Source organism: Drosophila navojoa, chromosome 3 (assembly GCF_054131105.1).
Source record: "Drosophila navojoa isolate 15081-1374.11 chromosome 3, UAZ_NAV_1.0, whole genome shotgun sequence".
NCBI lineage: Eukaryota > Metazoa > Arthropoda > Insecta > Diptera > Drosophilidae > Drosophila > Drosophila navojoa.
In genome coordinates this window covers 21,605,697-21,631,212 of record NC_142891.1, presented here as the reverse complement: position 1 = coordinate 21,631,212, position 25,516 = coordinate 21,605,697, and the positions used below count along the sequence as shown (strand labels likewise).

The window sequence follows — 25,516 nt, the reverse complement described above, 5'->3', positions numbered from 1 at the left end:
TTGCGCCACAGCCGAAAAGCGAGACGGGCCGTGACTTGGTTAAATGAGGTTCCAGCAAGTGTAATTCGCTAAGAAAACTCCGAGTGTGTGGGTGCCTGGGTGAGTGAGCGACTGCGTTCAGCTGAAATAATGCAGTGGCCGTTAAGGTCTATGCATGTGAATGCATAAATGACAAATGTGAATAGGTTCAGTTGCAGCTTGTAGGCGTATGAAGTGCTTTACAAATATATTGAGGGCAAGATTAAACAAAAAACTTGAAAAAAAAAGAATTATGTTACTTGAATAATTTTTAAAATAAATTATAGATCCCTATTTATAATTAAGTTCGAATAAAATGTGTTACTGTATTAATTTTCCTTTATCTGTGTGAATCTAATCGATCCATCTTCTATTTTTACCCAACTCCCACAGAATTTGATTTCTTAAAAGCTTGCCCAATTTATATGAATCTGTCTGCTATAGCCTACACTAAAGCATTATTTTTTATGTCCCAAGTGAAGTGCATAGGAGCTGGCAGCAACCTAACACCGCCATATATTGATGTTGCTTTATCGTTAGCTGAAATTTACGGCATGCCAGTAGCAGCGAATGCGCATTCGCGGATACAATGCAGATACTTGTAGATACTTGCAGATACTTAAAGATACTTGGCTTGGCTTTGCCAGCTTTATCGGTGCAAAATCACGTGCGCATAAAACTTTCCAATCAGCAATGGTCACACACTCTCTCTCTCACACACACACACACACACACACACATCCGTGTGGCAGCTGCAAAAGAGGTGCTTAACAAGCTCTCAGCAACAACATCGTTGCACCTGTCGCCGAGTCAGTTGCAATAAGTTGGTTCGTTTTTATTCCTTTCTCATTTGTTATTTCTCTTTTGCTTCTGTTTCTTCTTTTTTCTCATAGTTTGCGTTATCTTTTGCTAGCGAGAAAGTTGGAACTTGAAATGGCAAATCCATACAATAAATATATAAAATGTTACTTTCTGTGTCACACCTGAACTAACCTCAAATAAATTTCCCGCACATGTGTCAGGCAGGCGGGCAGGCAAACAAAAGAATGAACAAAGTGCAATCCATATATATATATGTGTGTGTGTATGTATTTAGCACAAGGCGTGTGTGTTGAAAAACTTTCTGTTCGATAAGAGACCAGCGGGCAAGACCTGAGGCTGCAGCTGAGTGCCATGCATCGCATACAGCTACACTCCCCTTCCCCCACCCATTTTGCCCCTGCAGCAACGCAAATAACCTTCGTCTTGCAGGCGAAACGCAACAATTTCCAATCACTTCCGTTGCAGCGACACAATTTTCTATATTTATACTTTACGACAGCAGTTCAGAAGCTTGTCTTCTCCCGACCCCTGTAAAGAAAGAGGCTAAGTCAGGATAACGAAAAAATGTGGAGAAAATAGCTAAAACAGGGTAAAGACTGAATACCCTAAAAAAACTATGTCTTGAGAGATACATTAAAATTGTATATCGAATGGTTTTATCCTTCTAGAAGCAGAAAATCAAAATTAATAATAATAAATAGCACTCAAAATAATATTTAAAAATTAAAATATTTAGTTTTCCATTTAATTTATAATAAAGTAAGACAAAAGTAGCCAATATAATAATAACAAGAATTAAACCAAATATTACATTTTTAAATAGATTTATAATGTATTTCCAACAGTGTACAAATAGCCAAAATTATGTATTTATTCATTTAATGTATTTTTAATTTTTGTTTTATTTTTGTTTTTTTTTTTTTTTAGCAGTCCTTACTTCATAGTCAACCTAGCCTTTGTTAGGGTACTTGGCAAGTGGTTTCAATACACGCTTAGTTTATTTTTGAAGCCAGCTTCAGTTGGAATTGGTTAGCAACGCCTCCTATTGTAGCCGCTACTCCGCTACCGCTCGACACCACGTTGCGTATGAGTGTTGTCTATGCAACGGAAACTTTGGGAACGCTTCTCTAAAGTGTTGCAAAATGAAAAGTTTTCATGCGCTTTGTTGTTGCAATGATTCGATTTGTTGCGATTGCGTTTTTAGTCTTTTGCATGTGCGCTCCAAAACTTTTGCACCTCCCCCCACACCCATCAACCAAAGCGTGGACTCCGTGGGCGGACAATGGGCGTACGTTGCGTATGCGTATTGTGCTTGGGCCAAGATAAAGCAAGCAATTGCCATGCAAAAACTTTGCTCACACAAATACCCTACTGGGGCGAGCCCGCGCAGCAATCGAGCTTTGTTCCTTGGATTTATTGTTGCAACTTAAAGTTGCTTTCGTTGCCAACAGTTGCAGTTGCAGTTGCAATTGCAGCGGCAGCAGCTGCTTGTCAATTGCGCAGAAAATCACTTTTAAAGTTGTTGCCTGATTAATTTTGGTTGATATGTTTCATGAAATATTACGCATACGACATGTTAAATCAGTTGCAATTTATTATTTACCCAAGCGTTCTCAAGCACCCCAATCAACAAATTGAGGCACTCACCACTGGAGCTGGAGCTCCACACTCCACACGGAAACAAACTGCCTTAAGAGCATAATTATGAATTGTTGTTTGCCATTAAGTAACAAAAAACAAAAACAAAAAATTAAAAATTAAATGTGAGTCGAGTGCAATATGCTCTATAAAAGGACTGGAAGGCAGTTAAGGTTTCAGAATAAGTGATTGTGAAAGTGGAAAGTAAAGTTTATACTCCTCGAACTAAGTTTTAACACTCCCTGTTAAATCTGTAAAACATTCTTTTATATATTTATATAATACAAAACACAAAGTACTATATTTTTTATGCAAGATATATATATGTTTAATTTTGCTCTACAATTATTTATTTATATATTTTATTACAAATACATTACATTTATAAAACCAATATACCCCATTCATTACGCCCTCTGCAAAACAATTAAAATTGTCGCCATGTTGTTTCTTTTCCCGCTCTCTCTCTCTCTCCCGCTCTCTCTCTTTTCTACTTGAACATTTACCACTTGAACTTTACATTTATATAAATTTCTAACAATTTTTTCGTAACATTTTTGTTGTTTATGTTGCAAAATTTTCATATAATTTGTTATGTATTTTTTTGTTATTTGCAGAGCGAAAACTTTTCGTTGGCATGTTGAATAAAAAATACACGGAAGCCGATGTGAGGCAACTATTCACGGGCCACGGCACCATCGAGGAGTGCACCGTGCTGCGGGATCAGGTGGGCCAGAGCAAGGGCTGCGCCTTCGTAACATTCGCAACCAAACAGAATGCCATTGGGGCGATCAAGGTAAGTTGGGATAGAGTATTCTATATATATGTCATATTATCAAGTGGTAGATCGTTTGGGTAAAGTTCATTTAAAGCTTTAAGCCTGTCATTTCTACATATTGTCTGCGCGTATGTGTGTGTGCGTGTGTGTGTGCTTGTGTTTGTGTGAAAGTATCTGTGCTGGCCGCATCGCAAAACTGTCGCAATGATTAATTGCTGTGGCGGCAAGAGTCGCGCATATAAAACACGATGCTCCACGACAATATAAAGCGAGAAGCTACGGTTATTCAAATAGCTGCTTAGCCCAAAGGATACCCTAAAAGACATTAGATACTTTTGCTTAGTATAATGCAAATCAAAAGAGTCAATTCTTTATTTAGTTTCGTTTGTTTGCTTTTTTTTGCAATTAATAAATTATTTAAGCTACTTAGTCGACGTATTATTATTTTTATTTTTTTAACTGAAGTTATACATTTTAATAAAAGTACCTTAAAAAAAAAAAAAAAATACCACACATATTTTACAACATATATATTTTATTTTTAAATATTATTTTAATTAAAATAGTCATTATTATTTAGTTTTTAGTCCATGCCATTTAAATGCAGCAAGTGAATAGCGCAATTTATGAAGTATAAGACAGCAAAAATAAAATAAATACAATTCCCTTCAGCTGTGCATCGTTAACTATTGATTCCTATTGGAAAATCTATTCATAGTCAACCACTTTGCATATATTTGAGAGTATATCCAACAGTTAATTGAAAACTTGTGCACTTCAGCATGCATATAATAAATTAAAGTTATTAGTCTGGCATATCCTATTCACGCCTAAGTGACTGGGCATAAACCGCGTGCAGCTACAACAACAATAGCAACAACAAAATAAACAACAACAACAACAACAACAGAAGTGGCAACAGGAAGTAGAAATGCAAGCAAGACGCCGCCGCTGGCAGCGGAAGAAGTCAACGGCAATGCTTTTGCCCCAGCAGAGAGCCAAACAGATTCCATAGCAAAAGCCATGTGCCCCAGCCTGCAATGGTCACACACACACACTCACACTAACATGTCCACACTAATGCAAGTTTTGTGCCGGAAACAGGCAAAATTACAAACTTCCGACAGGCAAACACAAACACATGTAAGCACACACCAAAAGCAACTAGAGAGTGGGAGGCTGGCTATATGTGTGTGCGTTGGGTTGCATTTAGGGTGGACCAAAGTGTGGGAGAGTCAAACATGTTGTCTCTGTGTCTGTGCATTGCACATAATTTGTCGCCTTTTGCAAGATGAATGTGTTGCGGGCGAGCTGCATTATATACAATATAGATGTATATATATATAGAAATGTATATAGCACTACATACCTACACATGTGTGTGTGTATGTGTGTATTTGTTGTGCAATTTTAATGCATTTGAAGTCAAATTACTGAATGCGAAGCACGCACCAAGCCAAACGCAATGAGCTGCTGCCTCTGCCTCTGCCGCTGCTGCTGCCGCTGCTGCTGCTGCTGCCGCTGCTGCTGCCGCTGCTGCTGCCGCTGCTGCTGCCTCTGTTGGCCAAATGATTTGGCAAGTCAGCGCTGTATGGGTAAAAGGAAAAAGGGTTGAGGAGTGCGGGACGCTGAGCTGAAGGACCAACAGGGGGCGAGGCAGGGCAGTAGCTGCAAGTCATTGCAGTCCATTGACGCCTGAAAGTATGCAATGCCGAGCGAGCGAGCGAAGAGTGAAATGCATTTAATATTAATGTGCCATGTTTGTAAAGCCAGCAATTTATTTTGCCACAGCCACGCCCACCCAGCAATTGTCTCTTCTCCATCTTGGTTTTTAGTGGTTGCTGCTGCTGCTCTGTGTTTTCTTTTTTACATTATTTTTCGTTTTTTGTTTTAAGCAAATGATGATGCACAATTTCTCATCACATGCAGATTTTGTTCTCGCGCTAATTTGTCAAGTGTTTCTGGGCACTTGGCTCGGACTGTAAAGCGGAATTTCATGTTGATTACCAGGTCATTTAACTCGCCTTTTTGCTTAGCCAGCTGCGCAAAGAGTGAAGATTGTGGGCGGACAGGCGAAAGAAATGAGGAAGAAAATAAAATGAGGATTTTTGCTTTTGTATATGTATATGTATATATGTTTTGCATGTTTTAGCAGAGCAACTAAAAACAGAAATTCGCTTATTAATATTTGCTTTCTTTTCTGTTACAAGAATTCCTGGTAAAACTTTCCATTTACTCAAATATATTTCTACATAGCTTTAAAGCAAATGAAATCAGACTTGAATAGAAATCGCATATCTATAATAATCAATAGTGCTTACCAATAATTTATATGCTTCTTTCATCAACCAATAAGATTTTCTTGCTATACTTAATGAATTCACATCTCGCTGTTGGCATTTCTTTTTGTGAACTTTTTGGCTTGCCAACAAGGTTATTACGGCGGGCAACTTTAGCGACCTGTTTAAAAAGTCGGAAATTTGCCTAATTACTTTGTTGCCAGCAGCAGGATGCGACGCTGTAAATGCAACAACAACAACAATAAGAGCGGCGACAACAACAACAACAACTGCAGTAACAGCAGCAGCCGGTCATAAAAGTCGCGCCACAGCCGCAAGAATTATAGTCAATGTAATTAAAGAGCACTTCTGTTGACTGTGCCAGAACAGAACACCCTGATACCCAGACCCAGGACACTGGATCCAGGCAGTCAGGCAGCCAGTCAGGCAGGACCCAAGAGGCGGCAGCCACAGCGCCACAGCAGCCAGAATTTCACAAACTGTCGGCCCAGCCACAATTGAGCGGAAGTTGGCGAGGCTCGTCGCCTGGTCTCAATGATAAAGTCTACATAAACCGGGAAATGACTAAAGTGGCTTGGGCCCATTCCGTTGCAGGCGCTCGGCTCTTACCCCACCGCTACCAGCCCGTAGCGCAGCCCGTACCGCAGCATCCTCCTCAGCGGAAGTGCATCTAATGCCGCGCGCGATTTGGCCTGGTTTATGTTTTAGTTTCATGTCCATTTGTTTGTTTTGTGCGGGCTTAGTAAAAGGTGTAAATTAAGTCGCTTAGGCTAAATTGCTGCGGTTTGTAGCAACAGCAGCCGGGCTGATCCTGCAGCAGGAAGCCTTGGCCAGGCAGCGGCTTTGTTATTGCTCCAGCTTAAGTTCGCGTCATTATTATTTTGTTCCACCCATAAAAGTTATGGAAACAGCCAAAGTTGACTCAGTTCTTGCCAGTTTGAGTCTCTGCCGCACACAAATTGCGCTTTGAGTGCCGGCGATGAAGGAGTTGCTACGGCCTGAAATTGGGGCAAAGACATTCAATGGAACGTGGCACAGAGGCTGTGTATAAGCCTCTATAGTTGCGATTCGTAAACACACGCTTGCGTATAGTGATTGAGCTTGGAATTACTCGGAAGTAAAGCAATTTATGTCGCTGCTCAGTTTAATGCCTTAGATTAATTTCCTCTAAGTGCAAGCCATTAATGACGTGCTCAATCAATCATAGGCCAGTGGCCAATGAATGTCAATCACTAATCAATCCATCAACAAGCTTGTTGGCCAATTAATCAATCAGTCAAACAAACTATATATATTTCAATCCTCCAATGCAAATCCCTCTTCGGCAATCGTTTAATCAATCTATTCCTGATTCTATCGTTGTGTGATCAATCAGCTTTGCATTAAGCAGGTTTCCAATAAATATATGTGTAAACTTTAATCTTTCTAATATATAAGCTATGATTATTGATTCTGTCAATCAATCTGACAATACAGTCAATCAATTAATTAGTTTATCTGTAAGTTAACGTATCACAATCATTCAACTTGAATATGTCAGCTATACTTCAGTAAGACAATCACTTAATTAGTTCATCAATCACAATCACTCAATATATCAATTATGATCGATAAATATATATAGATATAAATCATTCATTTATTAGTTAAGCAATCACAATCAATTAAAATTTATATAAAATTATATATACAATCAATCAATCAACATAAACATATAAACTTAATCAGCCATTCAACAAGCCAGTCATTCAATTAAAGCACTGTTAATTATATTTATATTATACATATATTCCTACAATCAATCATTCAATCATAAACCAACTGTATATAAAACCCTCGCTCGTTCTCCTCGTTTCAGGCCCTGCATCAGAGCCAGACCATGGAAGGCTGTTCGGCGCCTCTGGTCGTGAAGTTCGCCGACACGCAAAAGGAGAAGGATCAAAAGAAGATGCAACAGCTGCAGGCCATATGCGGCATCAGTGCGCTGACACAAACGCCCAGCGGCGCTGCAGCAGCCGCTGCCACGCCCACAGCGAACACGGCCACTGCGCTGATTGCCGCAGCGCCGGCAGCTCAACGCCCGAATCCATCGATGGCCGCAGCGTTGGCCGGTGTGCCGCCGGTACAAAGCGCTGGCGCTGCAGCACAGACGCCGACGCTCGTCTCAGTGCCGACGACGGCAGCTCTGAGCGCTTCGCTGGCACCGGCATTGCTCGGCAGCAGTCCGCATCACGCCCAGACGCCGGGCGCAGCGGCAGCCGCAGCAGCAGCTGCCTACCTCAGCGCTGATCCCACGGCTCACTTGCAGCTCTATCAACAGATGCAGCCCTACGGTCTACTGCCGGCCCACTATCTGCAAGGTGAGTGTGCAAGGTTCGAAATGGGCCGAAATAGTTAGTTAATAAGTCCCCCTAAATACAGAATATATCCCAGCTCAGTTAGTCATTGCCATAAACAGAAAAAAAAAATCCACAGTATTTCCTTTTCTACCTCGCCCTCTATCTCTCTCTATATCTGTCTCTCTTTACCTATATCTCTCTTTTCCTCAATGTCTGCATTTGTCTCTATATATATTTCTCGATTTCTATGTTTTTATACATTGTGCTCGAAAAAAAAAAAAAAATTCTTCAACTATTTCTCGTGTTAATTGCGCGCACTTTGTGTCTTGTTTTTCCGTATATATTTAATTTCTTCTCAATTGCAACCAAAAATCAATTTTAATTGTTTAATTTAATTGCGTGTTTAGTTTATCATTACCAAATAATTTAACTCTTTTTCGTATTTATCTATCAATTTATCTGTTTCGTTTCGCCATTGAAATTTCGTTGTTTATGTGGAATTTCAATTAGTTTTGCATTTCGTTTTGTGTGTAAAATTTTTTTTTGTTTTTTATGTGTGAATATGAGTTTGTTAAGGAGGTAATCGAAAAGGATTACCAAAGCAGGGGAAATGATTGGCAAGAAGAAAAAAGCAAGGAAACCCAAATTGAATGAGCTGCAAAATGATGGAAAAGCTGTTGAGGCGAACTGAGAGAAAGAAACTTCTTTTAAATTTATTTTAAAATTAACAATAATTAATATAAAAACTCGGCTAACATCAAAGGTTCGGTTGGTCGACTTTCTTCAATCAGGCTAGTCTAGCTTTAATAAATTTTCATTTAACGCTGGGTCTGCAGGTAAAATGTTAGATTCATTTTCCTCAATAATTCATAGCGCTTCCCGCAAGATAAATGACTTTAAATGTGGCAAACTAAGCGCTCGTACACAACAGTCATTTGTTGAGCATTTAAAAAAGTAAACAAGAATTAATGTAAAAGTTGCAAATGCCAGCGATTTTTTCTATTACTTCCTTATTTTTTTTTTCTGCTAACTCTGTCGTCGTTTCATTTATAACAAGCGACTTCTCGGCTGACACAAAGTCAGCTAAAGAGAAACTAACAAAGACATGAATAACAGTTGAACAGTTGGACAGCTGGACAGGAGGCAGTGTCGTGCACCTACAACCCCTGCTGCCTCCCCTCCATCCCACTCGCACCCAAAGCTGGCGTCGCTTCAGTCATTTGCAAGCGACAACTGTCAAATAATTAATTTCAATTTAAGCAAACGAAATTTACATAAATGTAGAACAGAGCGTAACAAAACAAGAGAAAGAAGAGAGAGAGAAAAAAGACAATGTTGAGATATATATATGTATGTGTGTGAAAGGCAATGTTAAGGTAGGGTAGCTACGAGTGGGTTTTTGAAGAGCAGGCCGGAGTAAAGAGCATGATGAATAAAACAAAAATTCTAATAGGATTAAAAGGTGGACAGGCGCTGGCAATGGCCAAGGCATTGCACAGATTTCAGACCAAAGATATAGAACAACACCAACAGCAACAACAAACACAGACACACATGCACATTTTATATATACAAAGTTACAGTTACAGACAGACACCAATACTGCGACACGTACGCGGCGTCAATGTGAACGTGTTGCATATGCAACGGCGCTTCATTAGAATGACCAACATGCCACGCCCATACCGAACAGCACACCTCTCAACTCTCTGGTCTGTCCGTCCGGCTGTCCAGTCTGTCTGGCCAGTCTCGACGACGTGAACATTTTGCGCATAACAAATCAAGCACAAGAGTTGCCAACAACAACAACAACAAGATCCAAAAGAATCACAGACAGCCAAATGTTGAGCGACGCGTGATGTAATCGTACAAAAAAACAGAAAAAATAGATGTTGATGTAACTTCGTTTACATTGAGGACACTGCAAATGCTCTTTAAGCATATCTGCAATATAAATAAATTATAATAGATATATTAAATATTTAATGTTTGCAATGTTAAGATGCAATTATTTCATTAGATTTTTGGTTTCTATAAAATGTGTGCTTATAAGAATAAATTTAGATCTTCATATTCTGCACAGAATTAAAGCATATTTTCAATAAATTAAAGTTTCTCGAATAAGGAGTGAAAGCTAGACTTATTTATTGACTAATTATCATTGTTCAGCCTGCATCTTCATGGGAATCAGCGCTCCCAAATTATATCATGGATATAAAATAATAGTTAACAGTAACTGACTGATTAATTAAGTTAGTCCACTCAATGAGTGGATGATAATCAATACAAAGCTTTGATCTGCAGTGCCAGCTAAACAAACTATGAAAAAATTTATGAATGATAAACTCCAACTGATTGACTGACTAAACAAATAATAATATATAATAATAAATTTTACATTTTTTTCATTATATTTCGTATTTAACAAGAATCTTTAAGGCCTTTGAATGACTATAAATGACAGTTTGACATCCACTACAATACACAAAATACCAAAACTAAATAAAATTTACAAAAACAAGAACGAATATTTACTAGAGCCTTCGTAGTACATACATCTTTAGTCTGTGTGGGACAAACTTTATAACAAAGCCGTTAGACACTCTAGCAAGTGGAGTATTATGCAGTTGGGTGGTGGCAAATGAGGAACAGTTAACGACAACGGTAAGCGGTGACAGCCAAGGGCAGAGATGGGCAGTTAGAGGCAACTTAGAGCGACGTATGCCACTTGAATAACAAATGACTTTTTTTAAATGTCAGCAACGGACGCCGAGACTCAAACTTGGACTCTAAATGGGGGCGCTCCCTGATGGTCAGCAAATGTATGGTACGTGCCTTTTGTGTTAGACCAAAAAAAAGTAATAAGAGAAAAAGTAGACAGAGAGTACAAAAAAAAAGAGGAATCCGTCTTTTGGTTAAGTGTGCAACCTGTAAATGTGGCAGATTTAACCAATTTACGCTAAAAGTTTCTATGAGGAACTTTTCGCGCTCGCACTTGAATTAGTGGCGAAAAAAAGGCCAGACAGCTGAGGGGGGCATGGCAGTTGCTAATTATTTAATATGGCATGCGAGCATGTGCAAAAAGCTTTGGCGTGTGCTTTAGCAACATTTTCATGCAACAGAAATTATGCCTTTGCCCACACTTCTGGCATATTTGGAGCTGCAATTTTTATAAGCCATGCCAAAATCCTGAGGCAGCGCAACATCAAAGACAGCGCTCGGTGAGGCCTAAGAAAGACACAAGAATTGCCAGCGGCGGCATCTAGTAGCAGAAGGAGGCGAGCGCTCATGATACCCAATAGCCTCGGGCCACTGAGGAGGACGCTGGCATGTAAACAAATGCACAAGATAGAAAGGATGAAAAAGTACGAAGAAGAACACACAAATGAGTATACACTGAGCGAAAAAAGGGGTGAAATCATATAGAAATATTTTTGAGAAGAGAGAAACAATAGGTCTAACTCAATAACCCTTAAGCTGATATTTTCTAATCTATTCTAGCTATGAGAAACCGAGGAATAATGTTTTATTTTATTATTTATTTATTTTTTATTTTTTATTTTTTTATTAATAAATTTTAGTCCAGTCTACTTCAGCCTTTTGTCTAAGGTTTTTATTCCCCATTAAAGAATCTTTTGAAAATGAATATCAATTTGCATAGGGCAGCAAAATTTCTCTCTGTGCACCGCAGGCCACAGGTGAAGCGCACTTAAAATTTTATGAAGACGACAAAGCCCCAAAGGCTTAAGCGCGTGATAACAAAGAGTATAGAAACAGAAACAAAAAAAAAATGCATTCTCTGTGATAGTTGAAATAATGGCTTTTCCAGCAGCCAACAGCAGCTCATTCAAAGTGCAATTTTCTTAAAAAAAATTGAAAAAAAAAAATTAGGAAAGGAAAAAAATTTTAAAAAAGTAGAAGGAGAGTAAACAAATTTTGTGAAATTAGCAAGAAAGGTATCTAAAAACGTTGCCTGTTTTGTTGAATGTTGTGCCCCATGTCTGTGTTCATCAATATTTGTGGGCATGCCACATACACAAACACATGTACACACACCCACCCACACGCGCGCATATGTAAACACACATACACACACGTGCCTGACAGTCTATGTGTCGCTCGCTCCTTCTCCCTCCCTCTTTCGTGTACTCTACCCCCATAGTCTGCAGTCCTTCGTTTTGTGTAGCTGCTTGCCAACTAATTTAGTGAGAGCTCTTAAGATTTCGTTGCAACCCAAACAACAGTTTGCCGTTGGCCAGCGCCCTAAAACACTACCGCCACGCCTTTCATTTCGAGCAGCCTTCTTACCTTAGAGCCTTTTAATGCATATGCATAATTATTAATTTATTTATAATTTAATTATTTAGCTATTACTATATGTCTAACTGCATTTCAAATTGAATTTATGTCTATGCGTTTTTAGTAATATTATTAATTTTTATTTGTTTATCATTTTTTTATCAAAATTGTGTTTTATCTTTTTATTTGTATTTTTTTTTTTTTTTACTTTGGTTGTATTATTATTTTTTATTTTTATTTTTATTTTATTTACGATTTGATTTTCATTTGATACTTTTTTATTATTTTCCTTTACTTTTTTAATTTGTATGCCCCTTTTTTTGTTTATTTATGTTTTATGATTTGTATGTTATATATATTTACATGAAAAACGAAAAAAAAAAACAATTTCAACAAAATTAATTTTTAATTTCTTGTAAATGTAAATAATCCAATTGGGTGTGTGTTTTCTTCTATGTTTTTTATATATATAAATATTCGTTGAACATTTTTTGGTATGTCTATGATTGACTCTGTGGTCATGTACAAAAACAAATCAATCAATCAATCAATCAATCAACCAACTCAACCAAACCTTACAACCATAAACCAAAACTCAAAAACTGTACAAAAAAAAAAAAAAAAAAATCAAAACCAAAAAAAAATATGGAAACTGAAAACAGGACTAAATTTCCACCCACCGGATAACAGTGCCCACCACAGCCAACACGGCCCATCATCCGGCGCTGCCGGCAGCACAGCAGCAGCAACTCTATCGGCTGCAGGCGCCGCCGCCGCCGCAGCTGCAGCAGCAGCAGCAGCTGTCGCCGGGTCACCCGCATCAGCAGCAGCAGGCGCACCACCACCCCCAACATCATCATCATCTCTCCCACTTGGCATCGCATCACCAGCATCCGGCTACAGCGGCGGCAGCAGCAGCGGCAGCTGCAGCGGGAGTCTCGCTGCCGCCGGGCATGCTCCTGGCACTGGACTGCTCGCCAATGCATCCATGTCTATGCAGAATCTGGTAACATTGTTCAATGCTAGCCAGCACAGCAACAGCAGCAGCATCAGCAGCCTCAGTCACAGCCATCGCCTCCACAGCAGCAACAGCAACATCAACAATAACAACAACAGCAACAACAGCCACTTACCCAGCAGCAGCAACATTCTCAATAGCCAGCAGCGTCAGCTTGGTGCCAGCTTCGCGCCCAACGCTGGACAATTGGTCACGCATGCGCATCACAATTTAAGTTTGGCACAGCTAATGGGCGTGGCACCGCCACCGCCCCCAGCGGGCGCCAGCCAAGCGCTCACGCTGAGCGCGCTCTGTAAGTAGATGACAATCTCTTTGTATGTATATGTATTTACGTGTATGTGTGCGGGTGTGAATGTTTGTGTATATAACTGTTAACTGTCTGTATGAAATTGTGTGTACTAAAAGTGGATTTACAAGAACCGCCTGCACTACCACCCACACACACCCTAGACACGCCTCCACATTCCTGCAGCTATATGCCGCCTGCATGCGCCTTGCCCAGCTCCCCCCAACAAATAATAGCCCGAATACTAATCAAATAATTAACCCCATGCTGAGGCTACACAAAACAGTCACTCCCAGAAGTATATTACATCAAAACTAATTGCAAGTACAATAAATAAATTCCTAGAAACTTGCCAAGCATAAACATACATGTTGTCAATTGTAGTTATAAAAAAGATATTACATTATGATATTTATGGAATAACCATATTTGGATCATATGAAGCAATTAAAAGATAAAAGTATTTTAAGAAAAATAAAATGAAAATAAAAAAAAATAATAAAATCATCTAAAGCCCAAAACTGAGCTTAATAAGAAGAAAAAAAATATCAGAAATAAATTTACATATATATTGATAGGTGTTTAAATAATAATTTTATCTATTATTTAATTTATTTATATTATTTATATAAATAAATTATTTAAACACCTCTCAATATATATTTCTTGAGTTCAATCAACTCTTCAATTTGTCTCAACTAAAAATATAAAAATACAATGCATAGGCAGATATTTTGTTGTTTTACACTATTTCACCCATCAAATTGAATAAGTTCGAATACGCCCATGCAACTTGATTCTAAACCAGTCACCTGAAAAAACGCCCACCACCGGCCTATTGTTAATTAAAAACACATGCAGTCGTAGGTTCCCTCCCTCCTTTCCACTTGTGTGTTGCCTTCAAAGTTCTACCTAGTTTTTATTTACACACTCTGTCAATAAAAATTGTTGTGCCATAACAATAGCAAAAAAAAAAAAGCGTTGAACAATTTTACAATTTTGACACAAATAAAAACAAAATGAAAAAATCAAATCATGCAACTGACAGAAAAAAAAATACACATTTTTGATTGCAATATAAGAGAAAAATGAATATGATAGAAAAAGCCAGACTGGAAGTTGCCCAGTAAAAGGGAATCAAAATGAATAGATATATGCAGATTTATATGTGATTTAAAATATTTATTAGCATATTAAATTCAAATAAGAAACTATATAAACATATAATATCATTTTAAAGCATTTTTTATATATTTCAAATGAAAATACGATTACTTTAATCATAATCATGACAAAAAAAATGAGCTCAATGTGATACCAAGACTAAAAAATATGTTGATATTTAGTACGAATTATTGCTGAAAATTTAGAACTCTTATTTCAAAGGAACTAAAAGGAAAATAAAGGAATAAAAAAATCTTTGTAGATTGTAAAAAAGAAAAACAATTATATGTAAATTGATGAATCAACTTTTGTAGTATTCATTTGATATATTTTGGGAGCAGGATTAATTATAAGGAAATAAAAATATTTCCCAACACTGATTAGAAAAAAGAGCTTCAATCGATATATTACGCATTGGAGAACCCACCGCAGGGCATATAAAAAATTAATATCTCTAAATTGTGCAGGAAACGCAATAAAATAAATGTTGAGCGTAAAAAATGTAAACTCATAATTTGATGGTACATAAAAAATTTTAGCCATGTTTATGATGATTTTCATCTTCCTTTTTTGCTCGCACGGCGAGTGCACATGAAATGCAAAACTTTCATTGCGCTTTTTGTTTCTTTTTGTTTGTTATGTATTACACGTATGTAAATAACAAAAGAAACGAGGAGAAAACGTAATAAATTTTTAGTAGATTACAAACATTTTTGCCTATCAGTGTGTGTGTGTGTGTGTGCGCCTGTGTTGCACAAAGCAAAAGGCCAGGTTGAGGGGATTTGGGTTTGCTGGTTTGGGCGCTCAGCTCAATTAAAAAACAGGCGCCGTGCGCACAACAAAGGCTAACAACAAATTTTTTTATGCTACAACAAAAGGATATAAAATTTAATAATGTAAGGCTAGCAGCGGGTGAGAAAAAAAATGTAAAAATAAAACAACGACAACAAAAAGTAAAACAAGAACTAAGAAGGAAAATAAATTGCATTATCGGCACGCCGACGCGTTAATACACTCAACTATAGGAAAATTGTATATGAAAACCTTGTTTCAAGCTTTCACATTAGAATGGGTTTAAAGGTCTATACCTTGTAACAGGCTAAAACATATAAATAAATTTACTATACTTTAATGCCTTGCATATTTCATTACAAAACAAGAATACCCAATAAAAGGGCATAACAAAGGAAAACACCAGGGTCAAAATATATAAAGCGCGGTTTCCATATGCGTTAACTCAGCTCCGCCACATAGAGCACTGGAGTGTTTATGTGTGTGGTTCTCTGTATTCTTTATCTGTGTGTTTGTGTGTGCGTGTGAGTGCATGGGCGTGCTCATAAGTTTCTGTCCTAGCCTCTGTTTGTCGTGTAACTTGTATTATTTTTTCTTTTATTGAACAACAACTTGCATAAACTTAAGCAAGAACAATCATATTCTACATAATTTTCTCTTTCCCCTAGCGCAACGGCAAATTCTAATATATTTTCTGAAATATAATTTTAAAAATATCGAAAAATCTAAAATTTTAGGGCCACCCAGCGCCGCAGATCCCTATGGCACCAACACCTTTACCGGCTTACCCAACGGAGCTAGTGTCGCCTATGGAGCCGCACAGACGCTGAATGCCAACGCCTTGCAAGCCGCCGCAGCGAGCGTGGCAGGCAAACAGATCGAGGGTAAGTGAATATACAGTGAATGCTCCTTAATGAGGATGGAACGCAAAGAGAAAACTTATTGAGCTGAGTAGATCTTCAGCGGATTAATAATAGAATCACATAAATTTGAAGCTATTTTCTTTGATGTAATATCAGAGCAAGAATCAATAAATTGAGTAGATCGTGAGCTGTTCAATAATGGAGTTTATTCAATCTATTAGATCAGTGTGGACTACAGATCAATATAGACTATGGACTGATCCATATAGACTTTAGTCGTATCACACATTAGTCAGCACTATGAGTAGATCACAGATAATTATGTGAAGTAGGAAAACAAAGTCATCATCAGCTGTTGAACAGAACATTAATTCAGTAAGTCATTAATTGATTGATCGATATAGAATATGGCTTGATCGCTTGTCACTCAATCGATCTGTTAAGCAATAGTAAGACTTTACTTGCGAAACTTGTTCATTACTCCTTACCTTAACTTGATGGATAATTATAATTGTTGTAAGTAGTCATAGATTTTATAGATTGTTACCTTTGCTGGCTTTCCAATTCCCCCATTCTGGAGCGTTCACTAATAATTTCATAAGCTATTCAGAAATATTAATTATCTCCCACTTCATTTACAGGTCCCGATGGCAGCAATCTGTTTATCTATCATCTACCTCAGGAATTCATAGATACCGATCTCGCTTCGACATTTTTGCCCTTTGGCAATGTGCTATCGGCCAAAGTGTTCATCGATAAGCAAACAAATCTATCGAAATGCTTTGGCTTCGTCTCCTACGACAATCGGCATTCAGCTGATGCGGCCATACAAGCAATGCACGGCTTTCAAATAGGCACAAAGCGGTTGAAGGTGCAGCTAAAGCGGCCCAAGGACTTGGGCAAGCCCTATTAAGCAGCTAACTGAGCGTGATCTATCGCCGCAAAACACAAATCCCAAAACAAAAAACACAAATAGAAATAGAGTAGTTCCATATTGTGCCTTTTAGCGTGAAATGTTTTCGAAACCAAAGGACCAATTAATAAAATCTATCTAATGTTAAGCAAACACCAAAAAAAAAAAAAAAAAACGGAACAAAAAAATAAATAATCTGGGGGCACAAAACAACAATTTCTTTCAATGCACAAAACAAAAAGTGAATAAAAATAGAAATATTCAAATAGAAATATTCACATAAAAACCAACCAAAGAGGTAGCTTAAAAGTTGCATCCTTTTGTTGTAATCACTTTTGCTGAAAAAAAATAATAATTTCTAGTGCATTAAATTTTATATTCATGTGTGGTTGGCAAAACAAAAAATTTTAAACTATTACAAAAAAGTTATAAAAACGTGGAAAATCAATATTAAAAAACTGAGCTGCGTTGTGGCGCCAAAGTATTTTCAAAGCCAAATAGTTAAGCAAAAATGAAAGAAAAAACATTTGTGGGAAAACCAATTACAGATTCGCAATCAAAAATCACATTGAAAAAAAAAAATACAAAAAAAAATATTATACTTAATTAATTTGTAGTTTTTAGTAATAAAAAGAAGTTTTTAAATTTGGATAAAGAAAAATATTTGATTGCAAAACATTAAATATCCAGATTAGCTCTGATAAATATTTATATATATATTTAAATATATATACATTCATATTTACATATACACATATTTATATTTACATAGATAAATATATGTTAATATATTTTAGTAGTCATAGTTCTATGGCACACACAAAAACATTCGAAATTCCGTTCGTAGCGCACGCACACTGCAATCTAAACACTAAATCAAATTTTAAGAATTAGTTAAAAAAAAACATGGGAGAAATCTTTGCAGCTACTTAGCTTTAATAACTTCACACAAACTTTTTCTTATGTCTGTCATACTATAGATGAAATAATAAAATCCCAGAAAATTGTTTCTTAAAACTAATCTAAGCAAGAGCTATAAAATATTTCTTACTTCGTCACCAACAAGAGCCTAATCATATCCTATATATTTTATGTTAATAGTTATAAACTATTCTGTTAAATCATTCAAATTATTATTATTATAAAGCAAAAAGTGTACTTAAATTTTACGTATACATAATTCAGTAATGTGGATGAATTGATCTATTTAGTGAATATTGAAAGTTAACTTTATGAATATAATAAAATAAATGCAAAACAAGCAAACGGTTCAATAAAACAAACATTAAAATCAAAATGATGCAAGCTTGTATTTAATTTTAGAACGAAAATATGTTTATGTTCTGCCAGAAGCCAGGAAGCTCCTAGCTCCTTGCCAAAGCGATTTAGTTGAGGGATCTTAACACATTTATGCGATTGTTCGTGCATTTTTTATGTGTCCTGACAACTCAACTGGGCGCTGATAGCCCAAAGGAGTCGCTGAGCTGGCCAACGAGCCACATAAATCAAAAACTGCCAACAGCCACGCCCCATAGCCTCTCGCGCACACCATCATCTGTTGGCGTTGCCGCTGCAATCCAAATGCTGGCGTTAACGCATGAAATATGCATATGTATATGGGGGAGAATAGCAGGATATGTTTGACTATAAGGATGCAACTGCTGTGCAGATGTTCGCTGCATTCCTTGCCATTTTTTATGCACACCCACACACATACACTCTCTACTTGACCCCCCAGCACAATTTTACTGTATGCCAGGTCAAAGCAAGCACTGCTCAAACTTCAAGCTGTTTCCCGTCGTAGCCTTGCCCGCTCGCCTTAAGCCTCTCAGTTTTGGTCGTCGTTGTAAAGCACATCTCAACAAACCGAAATATAAAAATACAAATATATAAAAATTGAAAAAATATTCTATTCTATTAAGGAAAACTCAAAATGGCTGATAGAGATTATAAAGGTAAAGATAAAAATAATTATGTGGAAGATGAAGAGGAGGAGCCTCCACAGCCGATAGAACGTGTAGATCAGGGCACACAGCGCTCGGGTCGCCGCCCATTGCCGCCACCACGCCCCAAGCGCACCCAGGCGCCAGACGAGGAGTCGCCAACCCCTAGAGGTCGCCATATAAGCCTGCCGCCGACACTTAACGAGTCGCACGATCTCGCCGCTCCAGACTCGCCTAGGCCCTCAACCCAGCCGCTCACAACAGAACAGGCGCCCCCACCGCAAAAGACGGGCATCGCACGACTATTTAGACGTAAACAGATCTACGATGGAGATCGCGGCGAATCAAATACCGAGCCTGAAACTAGACGCAGATCAATATCTGACAGGCAGGGTATGAGAACAAAAGCATCGCGCATTCTCTACACAACCGATGAGGAGGTGCGCGATGCGCTCATGGAATTTGCCGTCTTTATCATATTCCTCGTCTTAACTTCTTTGGGTGAGTAAAATAATAAATTTACATCGAGAGTTCTGCTTCAGCCCACTTAACAGCTTTAATGTTTCTTTTGATACATTTTGTTTCCGCATTTAATTAGTAAATACTGTTTTCAATGTCCATTGCAGTCACACTGTCGGTTCGTCATCCCTACATGTTCTATTTCAATGATACTATAAAGAAACTTTTCACAACCCGTGACATGATTATAGTTCCCTCGGTCACTATATCATTTGAAAAGATCCTGACCATACCAGACTTTTGGGATTATTTAGTTTATAATTTTTTAGTAAATCTACACGGCGATATGACAGGCATAAGTTCGGACCTTCAAGAAATTGAAAACCCAGATGCTCCGATTGAAGAACCTGGAGGTGGACCTGGTGGCGGACCTGGAGGTGGTCCTGGAGGTGGACCTGGAGATGCCGATGAAAACACAGATTATAATGAAGAAAATCCAAAACGCAAAGTTAAACGTCAAGCAGGTCAGGGCAACACAACAAATCTACTAGGTAGAGTCTTTTTGCATGAGAATCTATTGCTAGGACCGCCCCGACTGCGGCAGATACGTGTGCGCAAAGATAGCTGCAATGTTAACGATGCCTTTATACGTTACTTCAACACATGCTATGCAGAGTATTCATCAGCGTCGGAAGAGATTGTAGACCATCACATGGGCGCCCCATATAGAACGATGAAGGGCTTGGACTCGACTCCCTTATGGACACAATTGAAGTTCTATCGCACTGGTGGCTATACCGTCGACTTATCATTTAGTAAAGAGAAAAATCTACGGACTATCAAAAGATTGATGAATGAATATTGGCTGGATCGCGGCTCGAGGCTTTGCTTGATCGAGTTTAATTTATATAACGAAAATACAGACATATTTCAGAGTGTAAAGTAAGTCGATAAGGAGTACTACATAATATCTACAAGTATTTAAATTACTTACAGGAGATTAATAATTGATATATACCAAGAAAATATCTTTTTTTACACCCATTTTCAGGGTAGAATGGTTTTCTTAAATATTTATATGTTACATCGAGAAGGAGACGTGACAGACCCCATAAAGTATATATATTCTTGATCAGGGCGACGAGCTGAGTCGATTTAGTCCTGTCCGTCTGTCCGTCTGTTTGATCTCGATCTCAGAAGATATAACGAAGAATTTTAAAATATCAGTTCTTCGAAGGATTCAGGGGATCTTGTAGTTAAGGATTCTCGACTAGAAGTTTCTTACTTGTTTTATAGAAAAAATCTAGAATACTTATATATACTAGTCGAGGAGTCAACCTGTCGGCCACTTCAAACTCTATGTTTATTGTTAATATTTTGTTTGATTTCAATTTATAATCTTGTTTCTAGATTTATTGCGGAAATACCGCCTACTGGCGGTGTCATACCTCAGAGTCAGCTGCAGACCGTGAAAGAACTCACCTTTTTAAACGATCGAAGTCTGTCCATGACCTGCATATTTATATTTTGGTATGTTATGGTTGTATACTACACCATTTCGGAAATAACTGCAGTACGCAGAATTGGCATTAAGAATTATTTCAAGTCCATAATGAATATACAGGATTTACTTATATTAGTCGTACGTTGCAACCCAATATCTCATATAATTTCCGACTCAATATATCTTCCACGCATTTTAGTTCGCATATCTGGCTATGATCTATAACGTTTGGCACATGTTCAAGGTGAATGCAATTGTAGGTGCATTGAAGGTCCAACAAAAGTACCAGAGTTTGGACACTTTATGTTTGTGGAATACTATCTATGTGGATATGATGGCCATTTTGGCATTCCTCGTTTGGGTTAAGATATTTAAATTTATTAGTTTTAACAAGACGCTCGTGCAGTTTACAACGACATTGAGACGCGTGAGTAACAAACCTCATATAACAATTTACTAGGAGAAGTCTAATCAATTGCCTCTCATATTTAGTGCTCGAAGGATTTGGCAGGTTTCAGTCTCATGTTCGGCATAGTATTTCTGGCCTATGCCCAGCTGGGTCTGCTGCTGTTTGGCACTAAGCATCCAGATTTTCGCAATTTCCTGACATCTATTTTGACCATGATACGCATGATTCTGGGCGACTTTCAATACAATCTCATTGAGCAGGCTAACCGGGTGCTGGGACCCATTTACTTCCTCACTTACATTCTGCTGGTCTTCTTTATTCTGTTGGTAAATAATGAGATATGTTTACTATCAAAATACTGCTGATAATTTTTTACTATTTTAGAATATGTTCTTGGCCATTATCATGGAAACGTACAATTCGGTAAAGAGTGAAATAACGCAGGGTCGCAGTCAGCTGGGCGCATATGTGTATAAGAAAATTTCCGCCGTCTTCTATATGATTAGGCATTGTGGGCGCAAGCGTCAAAATCAAGTTCTGCCACAGCCTACGGAACCCGAAGAAGATTTAGGAACTGATAAGGCTAACAGTCCCTACCAACCCAGGGAAAGAATACATTTACGTAGAAATCTAACGGAAGCCGAGTAATTGAATACAGCAATAATTACTGTTATAATATTTTAATATATTTCCATATTTTGGCTTTCTATAGGGCACACTATTTCGCAGATGTACCTAATGAAGTTATGAATAAGGATATGTACCGGTAGGTACCAAAACATTTCTATGTATATATTCGAAATTCATCAACTGATTTAATTTCCTTTAGTCTCAACAATCGCGTTTCTTTGCTGGAGGAAATTCTGGAACAGCTGGTTACTAATATGGATGTGATATTGAAGCGAGTGGAAAGCGAAATTAAGAAAAACAAATGAAACTGTAGTTTTCAATGAACAAAAAACAATCGATTTTAAAATTATTTAAATAAAATTATTTAGATAAACAAAATTAAATTTATTAAGTGCCACTCGCTGAGCAGCAGCAACAGCGGCAGCCAAGCGAAGAAGCCACGGAAACCTCCAGCGCTAATCTCTGCCAAATCTGCCCTAACGGGTGTTTCAAAGCTTTTGCCACCTAATGTATATTTAGTTAGAGAACAGAGTGCGGACCAGCGTGCCAAAAGGACATGTGGCCCACGCGCGGGGCGCATCATTAAGTATTTGGTGTTTAGGACCAGGTTGCTGGGATACTAGGGTACAAACACTTCTAGCCACCATGTTGCGGTTGTGGCACGGTGGGCTATGTGTGTGTGTTAGTGGTAAACAGCAACAGCTGTGCTGAAAGCCAAAGGGTGGCAGAGTTATGAAACAACATCTATATACAAATTGCATTTAAAAACGTGCAAATAAGTTAACGAAATTTAAAAGAAACTAATGGAAAAAGAAAAATGTTCACAAGAACAGAGAATCATTACAAAGTAAAACGGCAATCGTAAAACTTTACTGCTTAAAACTCTTTAAGTAATGTTAATGTTAATTATCATAGGAATTTCAAGATAACAGAAATGTTGTTTAACTGCAGTGAAATCAATACAAATATGCAAAAAGCAATCCTTTACATATCAAATAGATTTTACTTAACAGGCATACTCTCGTATTATTCCACTTTTGTAAATACAAATACAAAATACAAATTGAAAAGTTGCCGTCGAGGCTCAACACGGAACAGCTATGTAAATACAAAAGCGCGCAGAGAACTGAAGCAGACAAATTGCGCTGGCAGCACTGCCGCCATCGCTGCCGCCGTCAATTGCCACTTGAAAAGGCGCCAATTGCCACAGGATAACTAGCGAGCGGCAGTGCGGCATGAGGCAATGCCATAATTACTTACCTTTATGCTTTATGCATGCACAGAAAAATGTTAAAATGTTGCTGCTGCTGCTGTTGCTGCTGATCATCATCATCGTCATAAAGATGGCGATGATGATGCCAGGCGGTTGGCAACGGGCCAGTTGAACCGGCATTGCCCACTCTGCTGCTCAAGCCCATCCCCCATAATGTACAAATATGTCGGCCACTTGTGCATTCAATGGGCCTACAATTCGCCCAAACAACAGCAGAAAAATGAATACGAAAAAAAGCCAAAAAGAATCTAAATGCCCAACTATTAAATGCCCTGCTAACAGGAAGGCATAACATAAGTACATTGTATGTAGATAAAGCTTTCAATACTTACATAAGTCTACACAATTTACAGCAATTTATCACTCTATTATATTCTGCTCTAACTGCTACACAATGCAGCATACCCCAACTATGTTGGCTAAAGGGTATACGAATATTCACAAGTGCCTGCACACAAGCGCAAGCAAAATGAAATTGACGCGTAAATATTAAAACAGGTAAATATAAAATGAAATGGCAAAAATTACAACTGCTTTTCTGCTATTTGCACACAACTTAAATCAACAGTGCTTTAAAGATATCAATTCTATTAAATATGTATTTGCACTTACACATATCACACGCATAGGCAGAGCAACACGGCGTCTACACACATAATTATTTGTAACTGTACTATTTTATTTCAAGTTGCTTTTTGTCGACTCTCCACTCTCACTTATTCTCATGATATGCATATCAAAATGTTAATTTCTTCCTCTTGGTTTGCATAACACTGTTAATGTTTAAAATGACAAATTTACTTCAGACCTTTTAAGCTGCAATTGCTTTAACAGAAATCTGTTAAAAGCCAAATACCACTGAGAGCAGAAAATCAAATTAAGCAGCTTAGCGAAAACTGATTAAAAAAATAAAAACGCAACAGGCCAAAAGGATAATGCGTAATTAACTGGCCATAAGTTAACCATTAATTAAACGCGTAACTCATTAACAGCAGAGAGATATTAATCAAGCGATTTTTTTTATGCATACACTTTATTAACACTGTCATCGTTTCCAATACTACAACACCTATCAAACATAGCATAAAATGTAATGAAAGCACTTATGTACATATGTAGGTAAGCATTTGTCAATTGTCCAGCTCATTCCAAAGTGGAAGTGGAACAGTTTCTTTTCCACAAAATTATATCATAAGTTGGTACTGAGAGAGAAACTCTACCCACGGAAGTTAGTTGATTTTCATATTCGACCAAAGCATTCGGGGTCTCTACACAGCACGGAGTCCGACAACTTGGAATTCAATTCAAGACTACCCACATTGAGGATAACGTTATCCGCCTTAAAATTCACATAGAATGACAGTTCAATTAACTGGAAAACATCGGAATGATCAGCAAAAGTACAGGAAAGAATTATTTTTCCACAGGACAATTAACATCTTAAGTCGCGTCCTATATCACATCTGCCGTTTCTGTGCATTCGGATACTTTAAGTACAATACGGATACAAAAAAATTATTTATATGTCCATATGGGGACTTTACAAGATACTTCACCTGGATTGTCAAAATATTTCTTATTCTTGTGGATTTTGCTAATTATATTTTTATAGTATTTACGTTTTTTACTCATTACTTTCACAACAGGTCAATATGTCGTAGTGGATATCATTTTTATTTAGAAATGTTAATATACATCAGTGTTAATCGCCAGTTTGTGAAGCTCCTGATCTTTCTACATAGCTGGAAAATTAGCATCTCCTGCGTTGCTGTGATTAACAAGGTGCTGGAAATACATAAGACTATGATATCATCTTTTAGCTATTCATATTTTTCGATTGAACATAATCTACTTTTGATATCTTTTTTCGAATTTTTATTCACTATTGTTCAACTGTGGAATCAAATAATGAGGCTTACCTATGCTATGCTTGTCTTCAAATACCGAATAATATTATTCGAGCTGTTTTATTGGACATACTTTCTATACCAGTTGATCCTTATAGCCTGGCATCGGGTGTTACTTAGTACCCTAAAAACATGTAAAAATAGAATCCGAGATCGCAAAC

At 37.7% G+C, this 25,516-nt stretch overlaps 2 protein-coding genes across 8 annotated transcripts in view; both read left to right on the top strand.

Annotated features, from left to right (window-relative positions):
• bru2 (bruno 2) overlaps nucleotides 1-18,370 on the top strand; it is a 61,685-nt gene extending 43,315 nt beyond the window's left edge. For 5 of the 6 annotated variants that reach the window (XM_089257391.1, XM_089257394.1, XM_089257396.1 and 2 more), the window contains 5 exons: nucleotides 3,096-3,274; nucleotides 7,415-7,916; nucleotides 12,857-13,504; nucleotides 16,192-16,338; nucleotides 16,959-18,370. In XM_089257391.1, coding sequence (XP_089113517.1) covers nucleotides 3,096-3,274; nucleotides 7,415-7,916; nucleotides 12,857-13,504; nucleotides 16,192-16,338; nucleotides 16,959-17,230 — 1,748 coding nt within the window. In that variant the 3' untranslated portion in view covers nucleotides 17,231-18,370. The remainder of the gene's footprint in view (nucleotides 1-3,095; nucleotides 3,275-7,414; nucleotides 7,917-12,856; nucleotides 13,505-16,191; nucleotides 16,339-16,958) is intronic. The other variant, XM_089257392.1, reaches the window with a different exon arrangement.
• A 778-nt stretch (nucleotides 18,371-19,148) lies between these two features.
• Pkd2 (Polycystic kidney disease 2) lies at nucleotides 19,149-22,513 on the top strand. 2 transcript variants are annotated; one of them, XM_089257402.1, is made up of 9 exons: nucleotides 19,149-19,674; nucleotides 19,800-20,024; nucleotides 20,064-20,574; nucleotides 21,043-21,274; nucleotides 21,336-21,563; nucleotides 21,629-21,871; nucleotides 21,930-22,189; nucleotides 22,258-22,311; nucleotides 22,375-22,513. In XM_089257402.1, exons 1-9 carry the CDS (start codon nucleotides 19,164-19,166, stop codon nucleotides 22,478-22,480), a joined length of 2,370 nt encoding a protein of 789 aa, XP_089113528.1. In that variant the 5' UTR covers nucleotides 19,149-19,163; the 3' UTR covers nucleotides 22,481-22,513. The 2 variants fall into 2 exon arrangements, with proteins under 2 accessions (XP_089113528.1, XP_030240478.1); XM_030384618.2 differs by having other exon boundaries at nucleotides 19,800-20,574.
• The last annotated feature ends 3,003 nt before the right edge of the window (nucleotides 22,514-25,516 follow it).

What these genes read in the sequence shown, in the direction of transcription:
- Pkd2 (XM_030384618.2), top strand. Translation starts at nt 19,164, where the DNA reads ATGGCTGATAGAGATTATAAAGGTAAAGATAAAAATAATTATGTGGAA. An exon ending in AGGATTTACTTATATTAGTC is followed by an intron (nt 21,275 to 21,335) that starts GTACGTTGCAAC and finishes CACGCATTTTAG; the next exon opens with TTCGCATATCTGGCTATGAT. An exon ending in TTACAACGACATTGAGACGC is followed by an intron (nt 21,564 to 21,628) that starts GTGAGTAACAAA and finishes TCTCATATTTAG; the next exon opens with TGCTCGAAGGATTTGGCAGG.